Here is a 19,241-nt window from a genome sequence, read left to right as displayed (position 1 = left end):
AGTAGTTCTAAGCACCTTGTTTGGAAGTCAGTGGTGTCTGCCATCATTTAAACTGACTAAGGTCAGCTTTTTCCACATGAACCCACTGCCTTAAAATAGACTGATGTTTATAGTTGCAGGTTAGCGGCACATGAAACTGGGTCTCTGAGCGGCTGTCTCTCACACGACTTTATTTGGACGAAGACAGGAGTGTGTGGGATCTCTAAGAGGCAGATCATATTCTTTTGTAAATAGTGACTGAGGGTGAAAGAAAAATGAAAGCTATGTTCGTTGTTCATTTGTTTGAGAGATTCAATGTTTTCATTAGCCTTTACTTTACGCAGCATTCTAATAGCTTTAATGTAAATACTGGTCTCAGACTTGCAATCTGCGGAGCAAAAAAGATCCTTTTGTGGTAATTATGCTGAGATACTTTTTTTTGCATCTGTGGCTGTGTGTGTGTGTCACAGGCTGATCTTGGTTTTGTTTTGTTTCCAGGGGCAACCAGAGATATTGGTTCAGCTCTGACCAGGATGTGCATGAGGCATCGCAGCATTGAGGCCAAACTTCGCCAGTTCACTAAGTAAGATGCATTTGTTTTCCTTCATTTCCTTTTCACTGTTTCTACCTTTCACCTTCTTCTCTAGCTTTTCGTATTCCTCTTTCAAATTTCACATTGTCCATCAGAATTGTTCAAAAGTGGTGTTTTGATATCAGCTGTAAGGATTCTACTGGCTATATTGCTCACCCAGTACATGTTTCAGTGATTGTAACAGAACACAGCCACTGGCATGCAACACAGACCACTTTGGAAACCTCACCAATATCCTGTTCCCAACCATGCTTTTCCTTGTTCTTTATTCTCTAACTCCATCTTTATTCTTCTTAAAACAACAATATTTTACAGCATAAGAAATCAGACCACAGTAATGTTAGTGTAATTGGCTGTACGGGGCAGCCAGCATTTCTGTTTCTCATCAACACAGTTCCACATATAACTGCTACTCGTTTTAAAATCGTTCTGACAACAGAAGTGAGAATAGTGAATCAGAGTTTCAGAAGGTTACAGAGAAATGTTCTTAATAAAACAGAATTAAATGCCAGCTAATGATCTGCTCTGCCTCCACCTGCTGTCTGTTGTCTTAACTAGCTTACTTATAGTGTTGATTAGCTTTCAAAACATTTAACTTACCAAAAAGGTTTTAGCTGGCACTCCAGTCATTACAGTTTTGTGTAAGCAGCAGATTATGTCGATTTGAAACGCTCACCTTCATGAAAAGCTGGAGCTCACACCCCCTCGATGTTCAAATTTGAACCTACTTTGCATCATTTAGGACAGCTGCCAGTCAAAAGTGCCAATTATGACATCACAACCTGTTTTTTTTTTTTTTTTAATCAAAAAACGTATGGCGTTGGGGGTTATAACCTATGCTGCAACCAGTCACTTGGGAGCAATAATTCCATGAGCCTTTCTGTTGTCCATTTTTTCTACAATTTAGTGCTTTTCAGAATGGAAAAAAATGACCGCCTGATTCTGATTGCATGCTTTGTGTCTGATCTCTCTTAAAATTGAAGAGCACCACTCTTACATGTCTGCCTCTCTTGCAGTGCTTTGATGGAGAGTCTGATCACTCCTCTCCAGGACAAGATTGAGGACTGGAAGAAGACAGCCAACCAGCTGGATAAGGATCATGCCAAAGGTACAGACACATCACAAGTTAAGATGCTAATTCAGTCAACAGCAGCCTAACCAAGCTGTAGCCAGATATCCTTCCTGTTGAAGTACTTCTGTCGTAAGTGCATACTGCCAACAGCCTTGTGAGGTGATACTGTGAAGATTGAATAAAAGAGAAGAGGATCCCTTAGTCAAACCAAAACAGAAACAGAACATGGGATAACACTGGTCTTGTGGTCCTGTACAGCAGGCTTTATTACAGTGAGGTTGAACAATTATTGCCAGAGGAACAGATTAAACAAACTGCAGATCCTCATATCACAAATGAACCTCAAAAGCTCAAAGTAAGATCAAAATAAAGACCAAAAGAAATGACTGATTGTTTCATAATAAGCCTGTAGCACACAGTGATACATATATACAAACGGGATGTTAGCAGCCATTGTATGGGCAATGATACTGGGAAGAATATTGTTTTGATGTCCTATTTAACCTGTTTTGCCACTTTTTGATTTAAGAATATCCAAACTGTGGCTTAGCTCATTTATATTTTCAAATGAAAAACCCAATTTGTCATATGTTGAGGCATCTCTGTTATGTCTATGGACAGCCTTGCAGAAACATCAACATTACATGCAGATGAGTTAGAAGATTGTTTTTATAATATCTTAACTGGCATGTTAGATTGATCTGATGATAGTTTTTATCAGGTTCCAAAGGATTTTCCCTCCAGACAATGTCAAGTCTGTGTCTATGACCTGCAAGTTGAGCAGCTTCGGGAAGTTGTTCTATTTAAGTAAATATGGAAAATGCAAGATAATAGGATTTCACCCTGTGGCTTTACATTCCTCTTTGAAAGCATCTCCGTTCCTTCTTTTTCAAGAGTACAAGAGGTCACGCCACGAGATCAAGAAGAAGTCATCTGACACCATGAAACTGCAGAAGAAGGCTCGTAAAGGTAACAGTCAGCACTGACACAGTCGTGTATTTACTCAGACACTCTGGGTCAAATCTATTTCTGTCATTGGTGTAACACTTGTTGTAGCTGTGGACATATTTGATTACATCCAGTTGATATTTACCACCGTTTCATGCTCCTACCACTTCTGATATTAGTTTAAGAGGACTATTAATTAATTACTCATAGAATAGAGTGAAAAATATTTTTTTTCAATAATACTCAGAAAATATTGTGAGCACATAGTTATATCAAACAGAAACCCGAGTCATAACTGGGAAAAAAGATAAAATGTAGATTATATTAAGTTTGGGTTTATACTGCCATCTAGTGACTATCGGTAGTATTGCATGTGTTTACCCATTTGTTCTGAATAATTTCAATCAGGGAGGCAGCGGCCAGAAAAAGTTACTGCCTCAGCTTCCTCTCAGGTGCCAGGCAGATGAATATAAACATTCAACATGCCTGTTATGGAAATTTTAAAATCATTACTTGTACTCAAATAATCCACTGTATAACCCAAGACTTTTAAAGAAATAATATTTTAGAGCAATATTGAAAACATTCAAACTGTGACATAACCCTGTATTTATGTAGTTCACAAAAGCGTGTAAACAAAATAGAAATGTTTTAGAAAAGTTGATAAGTTAGAAAAGTTAACGATAGCCTGGTCGGTAGTAATATGTCTATATTCTCAAAATCAACATGAGCTGTATTATTTTGGAAAGAAATACTAGAACTTGAGAATTCACAACATTCACTCAAAAAATGTGCTGTTTTACTTGGTGATTTAGCAAGTAACTGCTTCTAAAGATAACAGAAAAATAAAGGCAGTACTTTTATCTTGGAATACAAACTTGCTTTACAAAGCAGGGAACCACTGCTGCTTTAATTGTACAGCAGCTGTTGTATTAGTGTCTTGAAATGTTTGAATAACATGCAGACACCGCGGATGTGATTCAAAATGCTGTGCCAGAATAGTCACCTGGCCTTAATTTGAGCTGCTTAATGTGAAGGGGGTTACATTCAACCTAATAAAGCTTAAAATCCAAGTTTCTAACATCCTGAATCTCTGTATAATGTTCAAGTTTCCATTACATGGCTGTCAGAGTGCTATTAGCTTACACATATTCGGATAGTTAGGCAAACTATCAGTCTGACCTGAATATGCTTAGCTACACTTTTCTGATCAGGCACCGCCCACCATGCTGTATCAGTCCTGCAGAAATTCAACTCAAACTGTTTCATCAGATGCTAAACTGGGTACAGAGTGCAAAATTAAAACACAAATGCCTAAATGGTAATAAAATTGAGAATTTTTCATTGTTGGGCCAGATACTGAAGTATACAGCAGGTGAAGTATAGTGACAGGCAGCTTCTATTCAAACTTTTAAACATCATATTTAGGGGCCTTGAATTGACATGCGAGCCCCACGCTGTCACCAGCAAAAACAGACAACAGGAAAAATGATTTATTTAATGTTTTCACAAATTTTTTGCACAACTTGCCAGTAATACTATTTGTATTTCTTATATAAATTAGTGGTAATGCAGGAAATATTGTGGGGTAAATATGCAATTAACAATAACAGAACATTTCCAAAACAATGTTTGGTAGAACTGATGTCGAAACGTGCAGTGTCTTTGCTTTGTGACTATGTTTGCAAATGTCCGATTAGCCCAGTCACAGCTGACGCTTGGTGGTATCATTGTTTCTCGATCAGTTTTTGGTTTTGTTATTTTGGTTGTGTTTTATTTTGCTCTAACATGTGGCATTGTGGCTGTCTTGTGATGGCTTCCTTGTACTAACCTTAACAATGAGTTCTGCTATTTCTGCCCTCTCCCCCTCCCTCCCTCTGTCTCCTCTTTCTCTTTTCTTATTTTGCTTCCTTTTTTGCTGTCTCCTGCTCTGTCTCTCCTTCTCTGTGGCATTTATCTCCCTGTAATAGAGATGCAGGGTAAGTATCAGCCTGCCGCTCGCTGCTGCTGTACCGCATCGTCTCCTCTGATTCACACACCCAACCTCTTCTTGCAGACAGTATTTGCAGAATCTGTGATACATTTCAAGGGTACATCAGGACACTTAATGAAATAGTGATGAAAGAAGACTTTTGGAAAGCAGAGATCAAAGATGGATTAACCTGCTGCAAAAAAAACCTTTATTTATTAATAAGATCAGTTTGTAGTATCTTGATTTAAGTCAATTTATTTGGCTACCTACACCACTCCCATATGGAAAAAACAGAAATAATGACAACATTAAAGCTAGATTTTTTTTATCCAAGTACATAGCCTGCTGTACAATGTGTGAAGTACTCAGAGACTCAAATACAACATCAAGCCCATTCTAATACTCTAAATGCATTTTTAACCAAATCTTTTAACCCTGTTGTCATAATGATGAAAAGTTTAAAGGTTCTTTAGAAATCAAGCTTATGTTGCAGTATCTTTTATTGCGGTTGAAATGAATAAGCTACATTATTGCAGTCCAGAGTCGGTGAAGACAGCTCCCATATCTGAGGTTTTAGGTTTCAGTCACACACAGGCATGAAGAAACTGAGAATTTAGTTTTTGTGCCAAGTTATCAATTGGTGATTTAAATAATCAATCATTTTCACATAAACTAATGGAAACACAGTTAACCTGATTGTTTTGGCCCCGATCCATATGTATACACTGCAGGGAGCAGCCTTGCTAATCATAGACATCATTCTGCCAAGAAACAACAAAGGATTTCAAAGAACAAAGCTTTTGATGTTTCATAATCCCTGACTGGAGGTCATTTAGCACTTATTTTCAAAATAAAAAATGTGTGAAACTAAAGGGACAGTAGAAGAGAACAGTCCACTGCTAAGGCTAATGTCTTAGTTTAAAGTTTCAAATTATGTGACCCAGATTTACACCATATTCTGGTGTGTTTCCTACATGTTCCTCTCCCACCAAGTCAGCCTTTTAGAGACAAACAGAAAGCAGAGTAAACATCCCTCCACCTTCTCAGAGGAACCAGCTACCATGACCTTTAAGACAAAGTAACTGCAACACTGGAGCTCATAAACATGCATCATCAAGGGTGCTGTCTCCTGGTGACGTATTATAGAGTTGAGCCTCTGTAGTAACTTATAGTTAGATGAGTTCCACTCTCGATGATGCATAATGTAATTTAACTTACTCCTTGACTCCTGCATGACTTTCGTAGCTTCTGTTATTAGCTTTGTTGTGACACCGCAGGCTTTCTTCTGTCATGCTACCACTCTTTTCTCACTCTTTCTCTTACTCTGTCCCTGATACGAGTGACATCTTCCTTGATTTCTTTGCATGCTGTAACACTACAGAGATTTATTTCATGTCTTGCTTTCTATTCATTGCATTTCATGTTTTTTTCTCTAGTTAGCAGACAGGATTCAGATCTCGAACACCATACTTTTTTGCACTAATGTCTAACCTTTTGTCATCGCTGTGAAATCACATGAAGTCATGTTTTAAGACAGAAACTCTGTATTTTTGTTTTGGCTCTGTGCTAAAGCTTCCACAATAACAGAGAGGGAAAATTGTACCTACTCTGACATTGGGACCATTTTTTTGACGATATTAATTTAATCTTAGATAGATAACAGTTTATCTATAAGTCTTTAGCTAGATTAGATGTTTCAACAAAAAGCAGGTATGATAAAGCTTCCTTTCCCCCTAATATTGCACATAGTATAGCACAGCATAGTGACGAAACCTCATGTATTAATGCAGACACTGCTCCACATACAGTATATGATAGTAGTACAGACTTTTTACTTGATGTGAGTTCAATAATCTGTGTCAGTGCTTTGCTGGTGCACTTTGTTCTGGAAAGCAAAAGGTGGTGGATAGATATCCAATAAAACCTTTTTGCCTTTCTTTCCTCACTTATGTAAATACCCTCATGTATTTTCCTGCACCTTCAACTTTCTATTGTCATGTTTAACTCCACTCATTTTGGTGAAAACTTCGACCTGCCTGTCTCACCCTCCTCTGCCTCATTTCAGAAACTTTCTCTAACCACAACTTTGCATCTCAGGGCGCGGGGACCTGCAGCCTCAGCTTGACAGCGCCATGCAGGATGTGACCGACATGTGCCTGTTGATGGAGGAGACTGAGAAGCAGGCGGTGCGCCGTGCTCTGGTGGAGGAGAGGGGTCGATTCTGCACCTTCATTGGCTTCCTTCAGCCTGTTGTGGTGAGGAGGCAGTGTGGTTAAATAAAAAAACATCTATCATTCATTCATATGTGTTTGTGCTATGATTATTATGGCCACAAATATGTCCAAGATAAAGTGCATTTTGATTCTTCCTTCAATATTCCAAAGGCAATATTTGGGGTGTCTGATATCACAACATTATATTTTTATTGGAACCATTATAGGTTATTTTATAACTTTTATTACAAACAAAAACTTATGCAGAATACAATTTGCGTTTTATGTGACGTTCATTCTGAAGTTGAAATAAAAGCTTAGTTATGGGTATAGCTAAGGCTGGGTTTGTGCATTTGGCGACAGGATTTTCGTGGTGGTGTCATTTAATACAAGTTCCACCTCATGATGTTACAACTACACTCCACAAAGTGTTTCTTCCAAAAAAAACAAAAATAACCACAATGAAACTAGTATACTCACACTTCTATTTAAATGAATAATGACATGAATATTCCCCAAATAGCAACATGCGGGCTTATATGAAATGAATTGCCCCTCACTCATTTCTCACACACTAAAAATACATAGTCTCTATTTTTCTCAAATATTTTGTTGGATCACCGTTAGGTTAACACTTTCATGGGATTGTTTCAGTAAGCAATGTCACAACATTAATTTCCATCCAATGTTGCATTCACATTTAGCCACAATCTTGTATTGATGATGGGAGACTCGCACCGCTGTTTAAGCTGTTCTTCAGCACATCCCAAAGACTCTCAATGAAGTTAAAGTCCGCACTCTGTGGTGGTCAACCCATGTGTGAAAATGATGTCTCATGCTCCCTGAACTACTCTGTAACAGTTTGAGCCTGGTGAATCCTGGCATTATCATCAGTGAACATGCCTTTGCCACCCAGAAAAGAAAAAAATGTCTATTAGATTATGCTAATGTAAAACGCTGCTGAATGAAGATCTGACCAACTGAAGCAACCACAGATCATAACGCTGCCCCAACAGACTTGTACAGTAGGTACTCGTCATGATGGATGCAGAACTTCATCTGCTGCTCTTCTTACCCTTTTTTTAATTGACTCACTAATAAGTAGTTTTCTTAATGTCTCACTACATTACGTTCTCTTCACATTGTGCTTAAGGGAAAAACTATTGCCTGCACTTTTAAACATTGCCTAAAGTCCTGCAGTTAATTTTCTTCGATTTGAATTTTCCTCTGAGAATTTCAGGTTTTAATGATTACACTAATTATGCCATTCTTAACCTAATGTTTGTAGTTTGAGTTGTCTCTTTAGTTATTTTGTTTGCTTGATGCAAACCAATAATTTTACCCTTCTGAAATAAGAGTAACATATTTTCCATGACCACTGGACTGAGAAGTTGCTCATACCATCAGTTATAGTTTAATAAATTGTTGCCAGTTGAAACATATTAATCCAGGTGGCGACCTCCTGTCCTTTTGTATGTTAAAAATAATTTGGAGTTTATTTAATTTACAAAATGATATAAAGCTCTATAAAAACTGCCACACTGGCACAGGGGGAATGTCCCCACACAGAAAACCACTATCAAGACTTTGACCCAGAATTAGAATTAGACTAAAAGACATTTGATGACTAAAGTATGTGTTAACTATGTGTTATGATTGTTGTAGAACTTGTTAATCTGAGAAAGTGGTTGAAAGCTCTCTGTGTTTTGGACTTGGAAACACAAAAAGAGAAACATAATAACAAAAGAAATATGTATTGTTCCGCCTTGTTTGTCAGAACGGAGAGATCGCCATGCTGGGCGAGATCACTCACCTTCAGGCCATCATTGATGACCTCACTGTGCTGACGACCGATCCTCATAAACTGCCTCCTGCTAGTGAACAGGTGAAAGGCATGCACACCCCACAACAGGTAGAACGCATTAAAAACTAAAAGAAGTATCAAATAATAACCAAACTGTGTCATTTGCTTTCTCTCAGGTGATTAAAGATCTGAAGGGGTCAGATTACAGCTGGTCCTATCAGACCCCTCCATCATCCCCAAGCAGCTCTGGCTCCCGCAAGAGCAGCATGTGCAGGTGCTCACAAACACATCTACACACAAGCGCACACGGACATATCCAACACTTTGCGCCTGTTCTGCAGTGATGGACAGTATCAAAAAGAGGAGCCTTCTGTGATGTTCGTGTTTCACTGTGACTGTCAGTCTTTCTGTCTGTATGTCAGTCCATCATATTACTGTCCAGTCACATTCACTTTTCTATAATCCACAGATATTAAACTACAGACTTCAGACCCAAAAACACCACAGACTAAAATCATTTTGGCCTGAATACTAGATTTGACATTCTGTGCTTCATTTAACTGTAAACACATGCAAGTTTAAAAACACTGAGGGTACACTGAAAACCAAGAAAGAATTTTGGTGGTTTTCTCTATTAAAAACAAAAATCACATAATAATCTCTTTGTGTGTGTGAGTCTGTTCGTGTGCAGCCTTTAAGTCCAGTCTTTCACCTGCATTGTTTCTATAGTGTTTGTGTGCCCCAGATCATCCTGAGCTCACACACTCTCTGTTTTCCTTCTCCTGCCCTTGTCTTCTCCCCACATTTTCCATTCACCAAAACCACCTTTCTCTATACTTTTCCCTTCTCCACTTGTCAATCTTCTCCCTCTCGTATCGTTTTTGTGTGTACTTGTGTGGCTTGCCCTCTTTCTCTCTGCTGGGTGTTGGTTGCCTGGTTTTCTTTCTTTTTTGGGGTCTCTACTTTTAACTGTGACTGGTATGTGCCATTACATTGCTGGTTTTCACTAACCTGATGATCCAAAAAATTGCTCTGAACTACTCCTGCACTTCAACCCCTCCTGTAACACAATCTCACACTCTCACTTTTCCCATGTTCTCTAATCATCGATTCATCATCTTCAACATTAACCAACCACTCCTCTCACAAATTTCATTTCAACTTCCTTCTGCTCTATCAAACCATACCTTTTGGTTTGTTGTAATCATAACTACTGTATTCACCGAACATTCTTACCAAATGTGCCTCACGCCTTCATCACTCTGCCCTCCCCCTGTTCCTATTCAATTCCCTACCCCCACAGCAGTGTCAACAGTGCCCACAGTAGTGCCTCCCGTTCATCAGGGGGAGGCGTAGGTATTGCTGGTGGAGGAGGCTCCCAGCCACACTCACCCACCTCCTCCTCCTCCTATCGGTACCGCAGCAGCTTGCCGCAGCAACCTCCACCGCCTGGGGGCATCGCCGCCCACCGCCTCAGCAGCGTCTCCTCTCACGATTCAGGCTTTGTGTCCCAGGATGCAAACATCTACTCCAAGCCTCCTTCGCCTATGCCCTCTGACATCACTAGTCAGGTATAAAAGATTGTGTTCAATCTGATCCATTGATACACTCTGCATACGTTCATAGACACAAATTATACATTTATAAGGGGATGAGGCTTAAAATGTTAGTGATGAGCCACTGATGAACTTTCCATTGGAGAAAGAGACCAAAATCTGCTTGTTTTTGGTTGTTTTACATTTGCATCAGTGACGTCTTCCAGATGAAGCCAAACTCATATTGTGGTATCTTTTATATCAGTCATATATAAACAATCAAGAAACAAAATCCATCCCTCCATCCATTTTCTATACCCGCTTAATCCAACTGTCGGGTTGCGGGGGTGCTGGAGCCTATCCCAGCTGTCATTGGGTGAGAGGCGAGGTACACCCTGCACAGGTCGCAGCCCATCACAAGGACACACAGAGACAAATGAGACAAACAACCACACACATGCTCACACTCACTCCTAAGGACAATTTTAGAGACACCAATGAACCTAACATGCATGTTTTTGGACGGTGGGAGGAAGCTGGGGTACCTGGAGAGAACCCATGCATACACGGGGAGAACATGCACTCATGACTCAAGAAATAAAATAGCAGACGAAATATCAATGTTAGATGGACAATAATGAATTATTCTCCAAGACCGGAGCATACCTAAAACCCTGGGTTCTTATGGGATTGGCCCAGTTCGGCCCTTCAGTAAACCATATTTAATTAGAACAAAATAACTGACATTGTATTTTACCAATACCCTTCAGAAATCAACAGAAACCATGTTAGTTCAGGAGCATATTTAACTTAGTTATTGAAAAAGTTTTAAGGATATTTGGCTTCGTGTGTGATACATCTACATCTACATTGTGTACCTATATGAGTTCCTAACAAGTATTGTTTAAGTAAAACAAAGTCCATTTTTGTCTGTTTTGCTGCTGTAGAAGTCATCCAGCTCTGCATCATCAGAGGCCTCAGAAACGTGCCAGTCAGTCAGCGAATGCAGCTCCCCCACTACTGTAAGTATTCTCATTCATGCAGTCCAACATGGCATCCTCGTCGGTATGACAGGAATAAACAAATTAAAAAAAGATAATTACAATTAAGCTGTGGAGCAAATGAATCATGCATTCATCATATTATATTGTTTACTTCACAGTAAACACACAACGCTCTTAATCTAATTGATACTGAAAGAGAAGGTTGCTTTTCATCAGTCATTAAGTTGATAAGATCATGTGTACAGTATGTTAAAGCTGTTGGGATGTGTCGTAAGTTCACACTACATTAGGAAACAGCAACAGGGAATTAATTGTGAAGTTTTAAGTTTTCAATACTAAAGTAGCATGCAGTAAACTCTACATCTTTGTATTTTCCTGTCTGGTCAGCTGTGATACTACTATTGTAGAGCAAATTAGTGGGATAGGTAATCTCTAAAACTCCTGTTCAAACTGGTGTAAGATGTCATTCATGTCATTTATGTGATTTATTATGCAGTAAAGAAAAGGGTTTGTTGTCAGCTGTGCTATAGACTCACTTTTGTTGACTGAAATATTTTAATTTGAATTGACAATATTGATTTTTGGAGACGCTAAAGAACAAGTTTTCATTACTGTTAAAAAAAGCAAAAGACAGTTGTCATTATTATGGTAGTAGAGAGTAACTCTTAAATCCATATATAAGATGTTTTGTTTTTTTTAAATACCTGCTGCAATTAAAAACTTACGCACGTGGTTTGCAGTTATTTCTTCCTAAGCATAAACTAAATTTAACAAACACACATAAAATGCTCATACACTGTCTCTGTGATGCCATTTGTTCAGGTGTGAGAGCTAATCTCTTTCTCTTTCAGTTAGTCTTTGGAAAGTATGCACATCTTTTTGCATGAAAAAACACAATCCTATAGATGATGCTGAGGAGCCAAAGTAAAGATTTATCTTATTTTTAGCAGCATCTGTCACCCACAAAAGTTTGCACATATGAGCTATTTTATTATCCCTTGCCATCTGTCATGCATCTCTACTTTGAGTGACAAATATTGTCAGGAATGGTAATTTGCCCCACCTGTACAGACTATTGCAAGAACAGATCTTGCAATCTTGAAATCTTTTTGTTCTTGTTGTACATCAGACTTAAGAAATATGAGGTGATGGCAACCGCAGGACATATAAGGCACATAATAAAAAAATCATGACACACTTAAAACTTGTCTGCTCCATACAGCTCTGAAGCCCTTTAGATCAGTTTCAGCATTTCATCTCTCTGAATCCACTTCAAACAGTTCTGGTGCAACAGCCGCATGTAACAAAGCTGGAGCTACCGATAACAGCAAGACCGTAAAGCAATCAAAAAAGTATTCACTGTGCTGGTTTAATTACTGAGGCCATTTAAACCTGTTAAATAAAGTAAATTAAACTGATAGCAACCTTGATAATAATTTTTGTTGAAGCATAGAACACTGAGCTACTGAAGTATTCTTTGTGCGTAAAGCCACCAAAATACCAGAAGTACACACTATACCATTTTCTCTGTGCATCACACACTTTGTAGGGTAGCTGTATATAATGGTATGCCTCAGAGCTAACAGGAATCTTATTCCCATATATAAACCCAATTACCCAAATTCAGCATGTGACATGGACTTCACATTTTCCATTGTAAGTGTTCGTGCTTGCATTCTCATGTGTTTGGCCCAGTGGTTCCATAGCTGGCTGTCTCTATCTGCTGCTTTTCCATTCTCTGCTGACATGACTATGTCTCTCGTCCCGCAGTTTGGCTCGTCCTTCGCTACCTTCCGCCCTGCTCTTTCTCACTCTGGCTCCACCAGGCCTCTCTCTGTCATTCTTCCTGTTCCTGCGTCCCCACCCTATAACCGCCCCTCAGGATCCAGCTCCTCCTCTCCCACATCAAAGGTTCCCATGTGGAAGGTTTGTTCTCCATTCGCTGCCATCTCTTCAGTTGCACATTTTCTTCTGTTCCTTTCCATTAAGTTCCACTTAATACACACGTCTTTTTATTTTAATTTTCTTCACCAGATTAACTCATTCATAACCACATTGCTTTGCTTCATTAAAACCTTCATTCCCTCTAGGTGTGTGTGTGTGTGTGTATATATTTTTTGGCTTCCCCTGCCTCACTGGTGATCGGCCAAAACTAAGTAGGGTTTTACTTTCCCAACTTAGATACCTTTAAGCACGGAAAACAGCCCCTGCCCACATACATAGACTTACACCCATATAAATACACACACACTGAGACTCAGTCCACCCCTAAGGCCCCGCTTTCTATACACTCAGATGAAGGGCTTCAAACTGCTGGACAGTGGACAAGTCTCTCATACTAATCCTACACACTACTTCCTGTTATATTAATTCCACTCACCTCTTCAGGATTGGTCCAAAGCAGGTCAGTATGAACAGCCAGTGGCTGCAGCACCAGTTCAGAGGAGAAAGGAACCTCTTGATCGGCTGAGGGAAAATGAGGGGTCGCCGGGCTCCCAGGGATATGCTGGGGCATCACACCCTGACGATGGCCAGAGACCCAGGATGACACCGGCTACAATCGCTGCCAAGGTAACGTTGGACGGCAGGTACACTGTATAGTTTTCAACTAACTAGCCTGTTCAGAAGGAGCATTGAAGTGGTTAGTTGGTGGATTTTTTTTCATATTCCACATGTAACTAACAAAAACAAACACAAAAAGGCTCTTACAAAGCTTTCCCTGTGTGTCCATAGCATGGGGAGGAGGTTTCTCCAGCAGCCAGTGACCTGGCCATGGTGCTGACCAGAGGACTTAGTATGGAGCAGCAGAAAAGCAGCAGAGACTCCCTGCAGTACTCCAGTGGTTATAGCACAGAGACAACAACCCCATCCTGCTCTGAGGACACAATTCCTTCACAAGGTCAAAGTCTGATCTGCTACACTCACTATTACACTATTGTTTAATCTTGTTCAGCCAAAGGATGGTCACATTTATCTCACCTGGCTGCATTCATCATCTTATTTCTGGAAGCATCTCAAGAAAAAAAGACATTGAGGCTTTTAACTGTATTGTCAATATTTACAGGCTCTGCGGAAGTTTTTATTTTATAGTATTACTTTCACTGTCAGTGTTACAATTATAGTGAATTATCCATTTAATCATCCGGGCAGCCGAGCTTTATGGCAGATGTGTTCTGGCAGTTCCCTTGACAGCATCTGGTAAACAATAAATAAATAAAGATAAATTAGAAATGTGTGAAGTCTTTCCCTACATACGTGTGTTTGCTCCAGACAGTCAAGGCTGATCTGATATTGTCAACGAAAGTACATTTTCTTACAGTGCAGTGTTTTTCTATTTTTTTCTCAATGACTTCCATTTTTTTTTCAATTTCTACCCCCCTTTTTAGGTTCAGATTATGACTGCTATTCTGTGAATGGTGACACCGAGGGTCCAGATGGACAGGCAGAGTTTGACAAGTCCTCCACAATTCCTCGTCACTCCAACATTGCCCAGAACTACAGACGCATGATCCAAACCAAGAGGCCAGCCAGTACAGCTGGCCTGCCCAGTGGAGTTCTTGGTCCAGGAGTTCATGGGATACCAGGGCAATCAGGTGGAGGAGGGGCAGGAACTCCGGGAACTGCCACCATTCGCCGAACTCCTTCTACCAAACCAGGAGTGAGGCGCACATTGTCCAATGCAGGCCCCATCCCCATCCGACCACCCATTGTGCCTGTCAAAACACCCACTGTTCCCGGAGACTCACATTCACCTGGAATGGGCGGGTACGCAGGTGGAGGGCATACAGGTGGCGTGCCTGTCCGTGTGGGCAGTGAAGAGTGTGTTTTCTTCACTGGAGCTGAGGACACACAGGGAGGGCTTGATTATGTGAAGGCATCACCAAAGCGCCTCAGCCTGCCCAACACCGCCTGGGGATCAGGGGCAGCATTAGAGGTCTATGCTCAGCAGCATGGGGGTCTTGTGATGGCAGCGGGCTCAGGAGCTGGATTGGAAGAGGATCAGATGATCGCGGCGAATCGTCACAGCTTAGTGGAGAAGATCGGCGAGCTGGTTGCCAGCGCGCACGCCCTTGGTGAAGGGCAGTTTCCTTTCCCCACCCTCCCAGATGATTTAGCCCCACCACCAACAGGCTCCACTGACTCTCAGGCAGGGACAGAGGGGGCAGAGGGGTCTGGTGACATGCTTACCACCATCAGGAGAGGAGTTCGCCTGCGCAAAACAGTCTCCAACGACCGCTCAGCTCCACGTATATTGTGATTGGAGAATAAGCAGAACGAGGAGGATACTTGTCAGCTGATGAGGGTCAGGTGTTAGTGTTGAGTAACCCAACCACCTAGTACATACACAAATACCTTAACCTTGTAGGGAGAGATATAATATATCAGAAGATGAATGAAAACAAAAACATACACAAACTATGTTTAAAAAAACACCTTTAGAGTAAATGATATATAATATATTGATAATGATAACATTGATAATGTTAACCAACTCTGACAATTAAAAGTTAGATACTCAATATTCGACAGGCTTTTAGCAGGCCTCTATAACTAGTGTGTGTTGGACGCATGTTTGTCTTCTATACACCCTCATCCAGGGACGGAAAGACTCACAGGAAGAGCAGATAAGATTTTAAAAAAAGAGGCAAAGAAAGAGTGAAACATTGAGTTTTGTTCTGTTTGCCAAAATACCCCCCTTTACAACTAACTTGACTGTCTGATCTCAGATGAGACTGATGACAGAGGGAGGGTCTGAAAGTGGGGTGAAAGAGAGAGGGGAGTCAGAGTGCCATGTGACCAGCTGGATTTGAACCCAGGCTGTCTCAGCAGCGATGCACTGTACTTCTAAGACCAATGAGCTTATGCTTTGGTACTAGTACGGGGAGCTAACAAACCAGAGGGCCTTTCTGGTTCATCCTAATGTAAAAGACTCAAAAAATACTGTTGGCATTGAACCGTGCTAGTTCCCCCTTCCCCTCTCTCTCTGCATAGTGTGCGCGTGCATTCATGTGTATGCATGTGGGCCAATGTAAAATTGAGCGTGTGGGTACATTTGACTGATATATTGTGTGTATGTATGTGTGTGAGGGGGGCGGGTAGAGCTCTGCTGCAGGACAGCTGGTTACCCAATGAGGGCAGGGCTTTTCTCCTGTATGTTGTGTGTGCATTTTCTTGTTTATATTGTGACGTCCTTTACCTTGTTACCACTGTACGAGAAGTTACGAGACGTACTCCAGGCGTATAGATATATTCATATATATTTTCTAGAACCAGAGAGAAAATGTTAAATCAGAAATGGAGCAATAAATGTGTTTTATTTTCTTGTTTCAAAGAATCGGATCAATGGAGGATTCTCCTTTGTCTCATTCAGGCAATCATCAGGAATGCAAAATTACACATCGACTGTGAATTAATGCGTAGTCGGTTTTGTCATGTGTCTCTCTCTGTCCCTGTCTCTTTCTGGAAAATGAAATGGATTAGAAAATCTTTTTTAAAAAAAAGGAAAACTGTAAGCACTTTGATGGGGTTAGAGTATGTACAATAGCCAGTAGATGTTGCTGTAGTCATACTGTGTGATAGGGAAAGTGAGAGTGACAGTTGTGTCCTGAGAAAGTTATTTAATTTCTGAAAGAAGAAAACAGAGAAGGATGAAGAGGAAGTGATGAGAACTCGTGGTACTGGAGGGATTGGTCAAACATGAGACAGGATAAGAAAGTAACAGAAAATATTGACCTATTAATGGATCAGGCATCAGTTGTAGACTGTGTGTGATGCAGAAGCATTTTATGAAATGGTTGCACTGGTATTTGAACATGTGAAGGAAAAAATTTGAAAATTAGAATAAAGAAATGCACTGTACCTTTCAGTGAGACTATCTTTAGATTATCCTTCTTGTGCTGCTATTTTAATATATATGAATGGTAACACAAGCATATCAGAAAATATAGTCTCATTTGTGAATACAGTAGAATTTTGCATTCATAGGAAAGCAAATTTAGGCCTTGGACATAGCTGTACAGTAGTTTTTTTAAATAACTACACTCAATCTTCCGTCACTCTTGTGTTTAATATAAAATGAGAGAAGTTATACAAGAAGACTCTCTGTTGCCCAGGCAGCACTCTAAATTCTAAAACACGTAAAAAAGAACATGAGTAGTTGGTTGCTAACAGTGTTGGGCAGTTCTTGGTAGTGCTTTGCTTGTTTTCAGTCAACCATAAAGGATTACAGTTTGAAATTAATCTGCTTCAATACAAAGTCCACTCTTGAATGTGGGTGTCATCATGTTTGCCATTTCTACAGGTAATAGGACTTAAAGCAGCTGGAGTTAGCTTGTTGAAGTCTGCGCCAAGTGTCGGTTTTGAGCTACCAGCTAGCTACTGGAGCCTTTGTCTCTTTCCTAATCCCTCAATTGAGCAATAGATGTGTACAGAAGATTTAAAATCTTGATATAAAGTTGTTGAAAGGCACCTTTGATGAAGCAAACTTTTTTGATTTGAAACTTTTGTAGAACTTGCCCAACACTAGATGCAGATTACCTGACATTTATTGAGTCTAAAAAAAAATTAATTCCAAGTGATTAGTTTTATGATAGTGCTAACAAAACATTGTTGTCAGATGAAATAAGGTAGTAAAATAAAAAGTTCAGCTTAGTTCAGTGCAAATAACCGAGTTCAGTTTAGTCTAGTCGAGATAACCCAGCTAAGCTCAGGACATGACTTTGCAAAAGGATTATTTATAGTCATTAAGCTGTGGAAATAGGTGAACCCTTCTTGCTCTGCTCATTGATGGCAAAGAAACAGGAAGACTTAGATCAGACTTCTGAAGTTGACAGGGAAAGGAGAAAATGTGTGGAATAAGCATTTCACTGCCTGTTCATACAATATGTACTGTGTGTGCTGTACTTGTAAAGAGAATCAGGCGCACAGATTTGGTATAAAGGTTTGCTAGAAAATATTACATGGAATTATCCGTTTGTTATGTTTTCCTTCTACAGTACTGTTTGAATACTAAGTCTTACTTTTGATTAATGTAAAAAAACTCCAGTTGTAACACAAACTACTAAGCTGTATAACATATGGATGTAGGATGTCTGGGCCAAGAGTGAGTGTGTCCTTGTTTGGCTGTTGATCTGTAGGCTAGTAAACTCTTTCTCACCATGTCTGTACACTCCTCTAGCAGTGACCTGAACATAGGCAGTGATATCAGCTCTCTCATTAATTTTATGCCTTGACTAGAAAATGTAGAGCAACAATAAGATGCTTTATTTTAGTTAGAAAGAAGAACATTTTGTTTAACTCTGACACCTTCTGCAAGCACACTTTTTTTGGTTGAAATTTTGCAACCTTTCTTTAGCATGTCTTATTTTCTTTTGTCCGGGGGACCCACTGTACTGTAAGAGTGCTGTTACAAGTGGACGCTGCGTGCTGACTGAATGAGAGGGTGGAAGGGGAAAAAAGCAGGCTTGGGTTCCATTCTTTGAAAGAAAAATATTTATATATTGGTGAGAATATGTTCATCTGAAAAGTTTGTTTTAAAGACCACCTGTCAGGATCACACTGTACAAGAATCTATATGGGTATGTTGAATGTACTACAAAATGAAGGGGGACATCAAACTGGATGTTTGATTTGCTTGAACTATTGCAATGCCAGAGCTTTGCTCTCGAACAACTGAATTAAGTATAGACTTAAAACAGTATGAAAGCAATACAGGGGTAGTGTGCATGTATGTACATTCACAATGATGTTCCATTATGGGTATGATACAGGAAAATACCACTGTTTCTCTCACTGTATGAGTATTCCTTCCCCATCCTAAAGCCGTCTCACAGTACATGGCTCTGATGTCTGAATGTGCATGTTCAACTGCATTCACTGCCACTTACAGACAGTCAGTTTTTCTTTATGTGAAGAGCCTGTAAAATAGACACTGTTGATTAATTTAAACTGATGTATAACAACTTGGCACCAGACACATATTCTACACTGTAGAATATTCAAATTGAATGAGACTCTACAGGCTAAACAGCACACATCATCTCATGATGATAGGATGGCTGATGATATGATCAGTGTGAAATGAGAATTGACGAAACACTGCTATTTTCTTTCAAAATACCCA

At 39.9% G+C, this 19,241-nt stretch overlaps 1 protein-coding gene across 2 annotated transcripts in view; it reads left to right on the top strand.

Moving 5' to 3' along the window:
* LOC140302181 (protein MTSS 2-like) overlaps nucleotides 1-18,586 on the top strand; it is a 75,451-nt gene extending 56,865 nt beyond the window's left edge. The window contains exons 4-14 of one of the 2 annotated variants that reach the window (XM_072380989.1): nucleotides 478-562; nucleotides 1,588-1,679; nucleotides 2,538-2,603; nucleotides 6,643-6,818; nucleotides 8,554-8,661; nucleotides 8,757-8,854; nucleotides 9,884-10,151; nucleotides 11,063-11,137; nucleotides 13,508-13,690; nucleotides 13,853-14,018; nucleotides 14,506-18,586. In XM_072380989.1, the coding sequence (XP_072237090.1) occupies nucleotides 478-562; nucleotides 1,588-1,679; nucleotides 2,538-2,603; nucleotides 6,643-6,818; nucleotides 8,554-8,661; nucleotides 8,757-8,854; nucleotides 9,884-10,151; nucleotides 11,063-11,137; nucleotides 13,508-13,690; nucleotides 13,853-14,018; nucleotides 14,506-15,377 (2,189 nt within the window). In that variant the 3' untranslated portion in view covers nucleotides 15,378-18,586. Of the gene's footprint in view, nucleotides 1-477; nucleotides 563-1,587; nucleotides 1,680-2,537; nucleotides 2,613-6,642; nucleotides 6,819-8,553; nucleotides 8,662-8,756; nucleotides 8,855-9,883; nucleotides 10,152-11,062; nucleotides 11,138-13,507; nucleotides 13,691-13,852; nucleotides 14,019-14,505 lie in introns of both variants that reach the window. The other variant, XM_072380990.1, reaches the window with a different exon arrangement.
* The last annotated feature ends 655 nt before the right edge of the window (nucleotides 18,587-19,241 follow it).

The sequence above is a fragment of the Leuresthes tenuis genome, unplaced genomic scaffold (assembly GCF_036924035.1).
Source record: "Leuresthes tenuis unplaced genomic scaffold, fLeuTen1.0.hap1 SCAF_2, whole genome shotgun sequence".
NCBI classification, from domain to species: domain Eukaryota; kingdom Metazoa; phylum Chordata; class Actinopteri; order Atheriniformes; family Atherinopsidae; genus Leuresthes; species Leuresthes tenuis.
The sequence above is the reverse complement of the archived record's forward strand: the minus strand, read 5'-3'. Positions and strand labels throughout refer to the sequence as shown.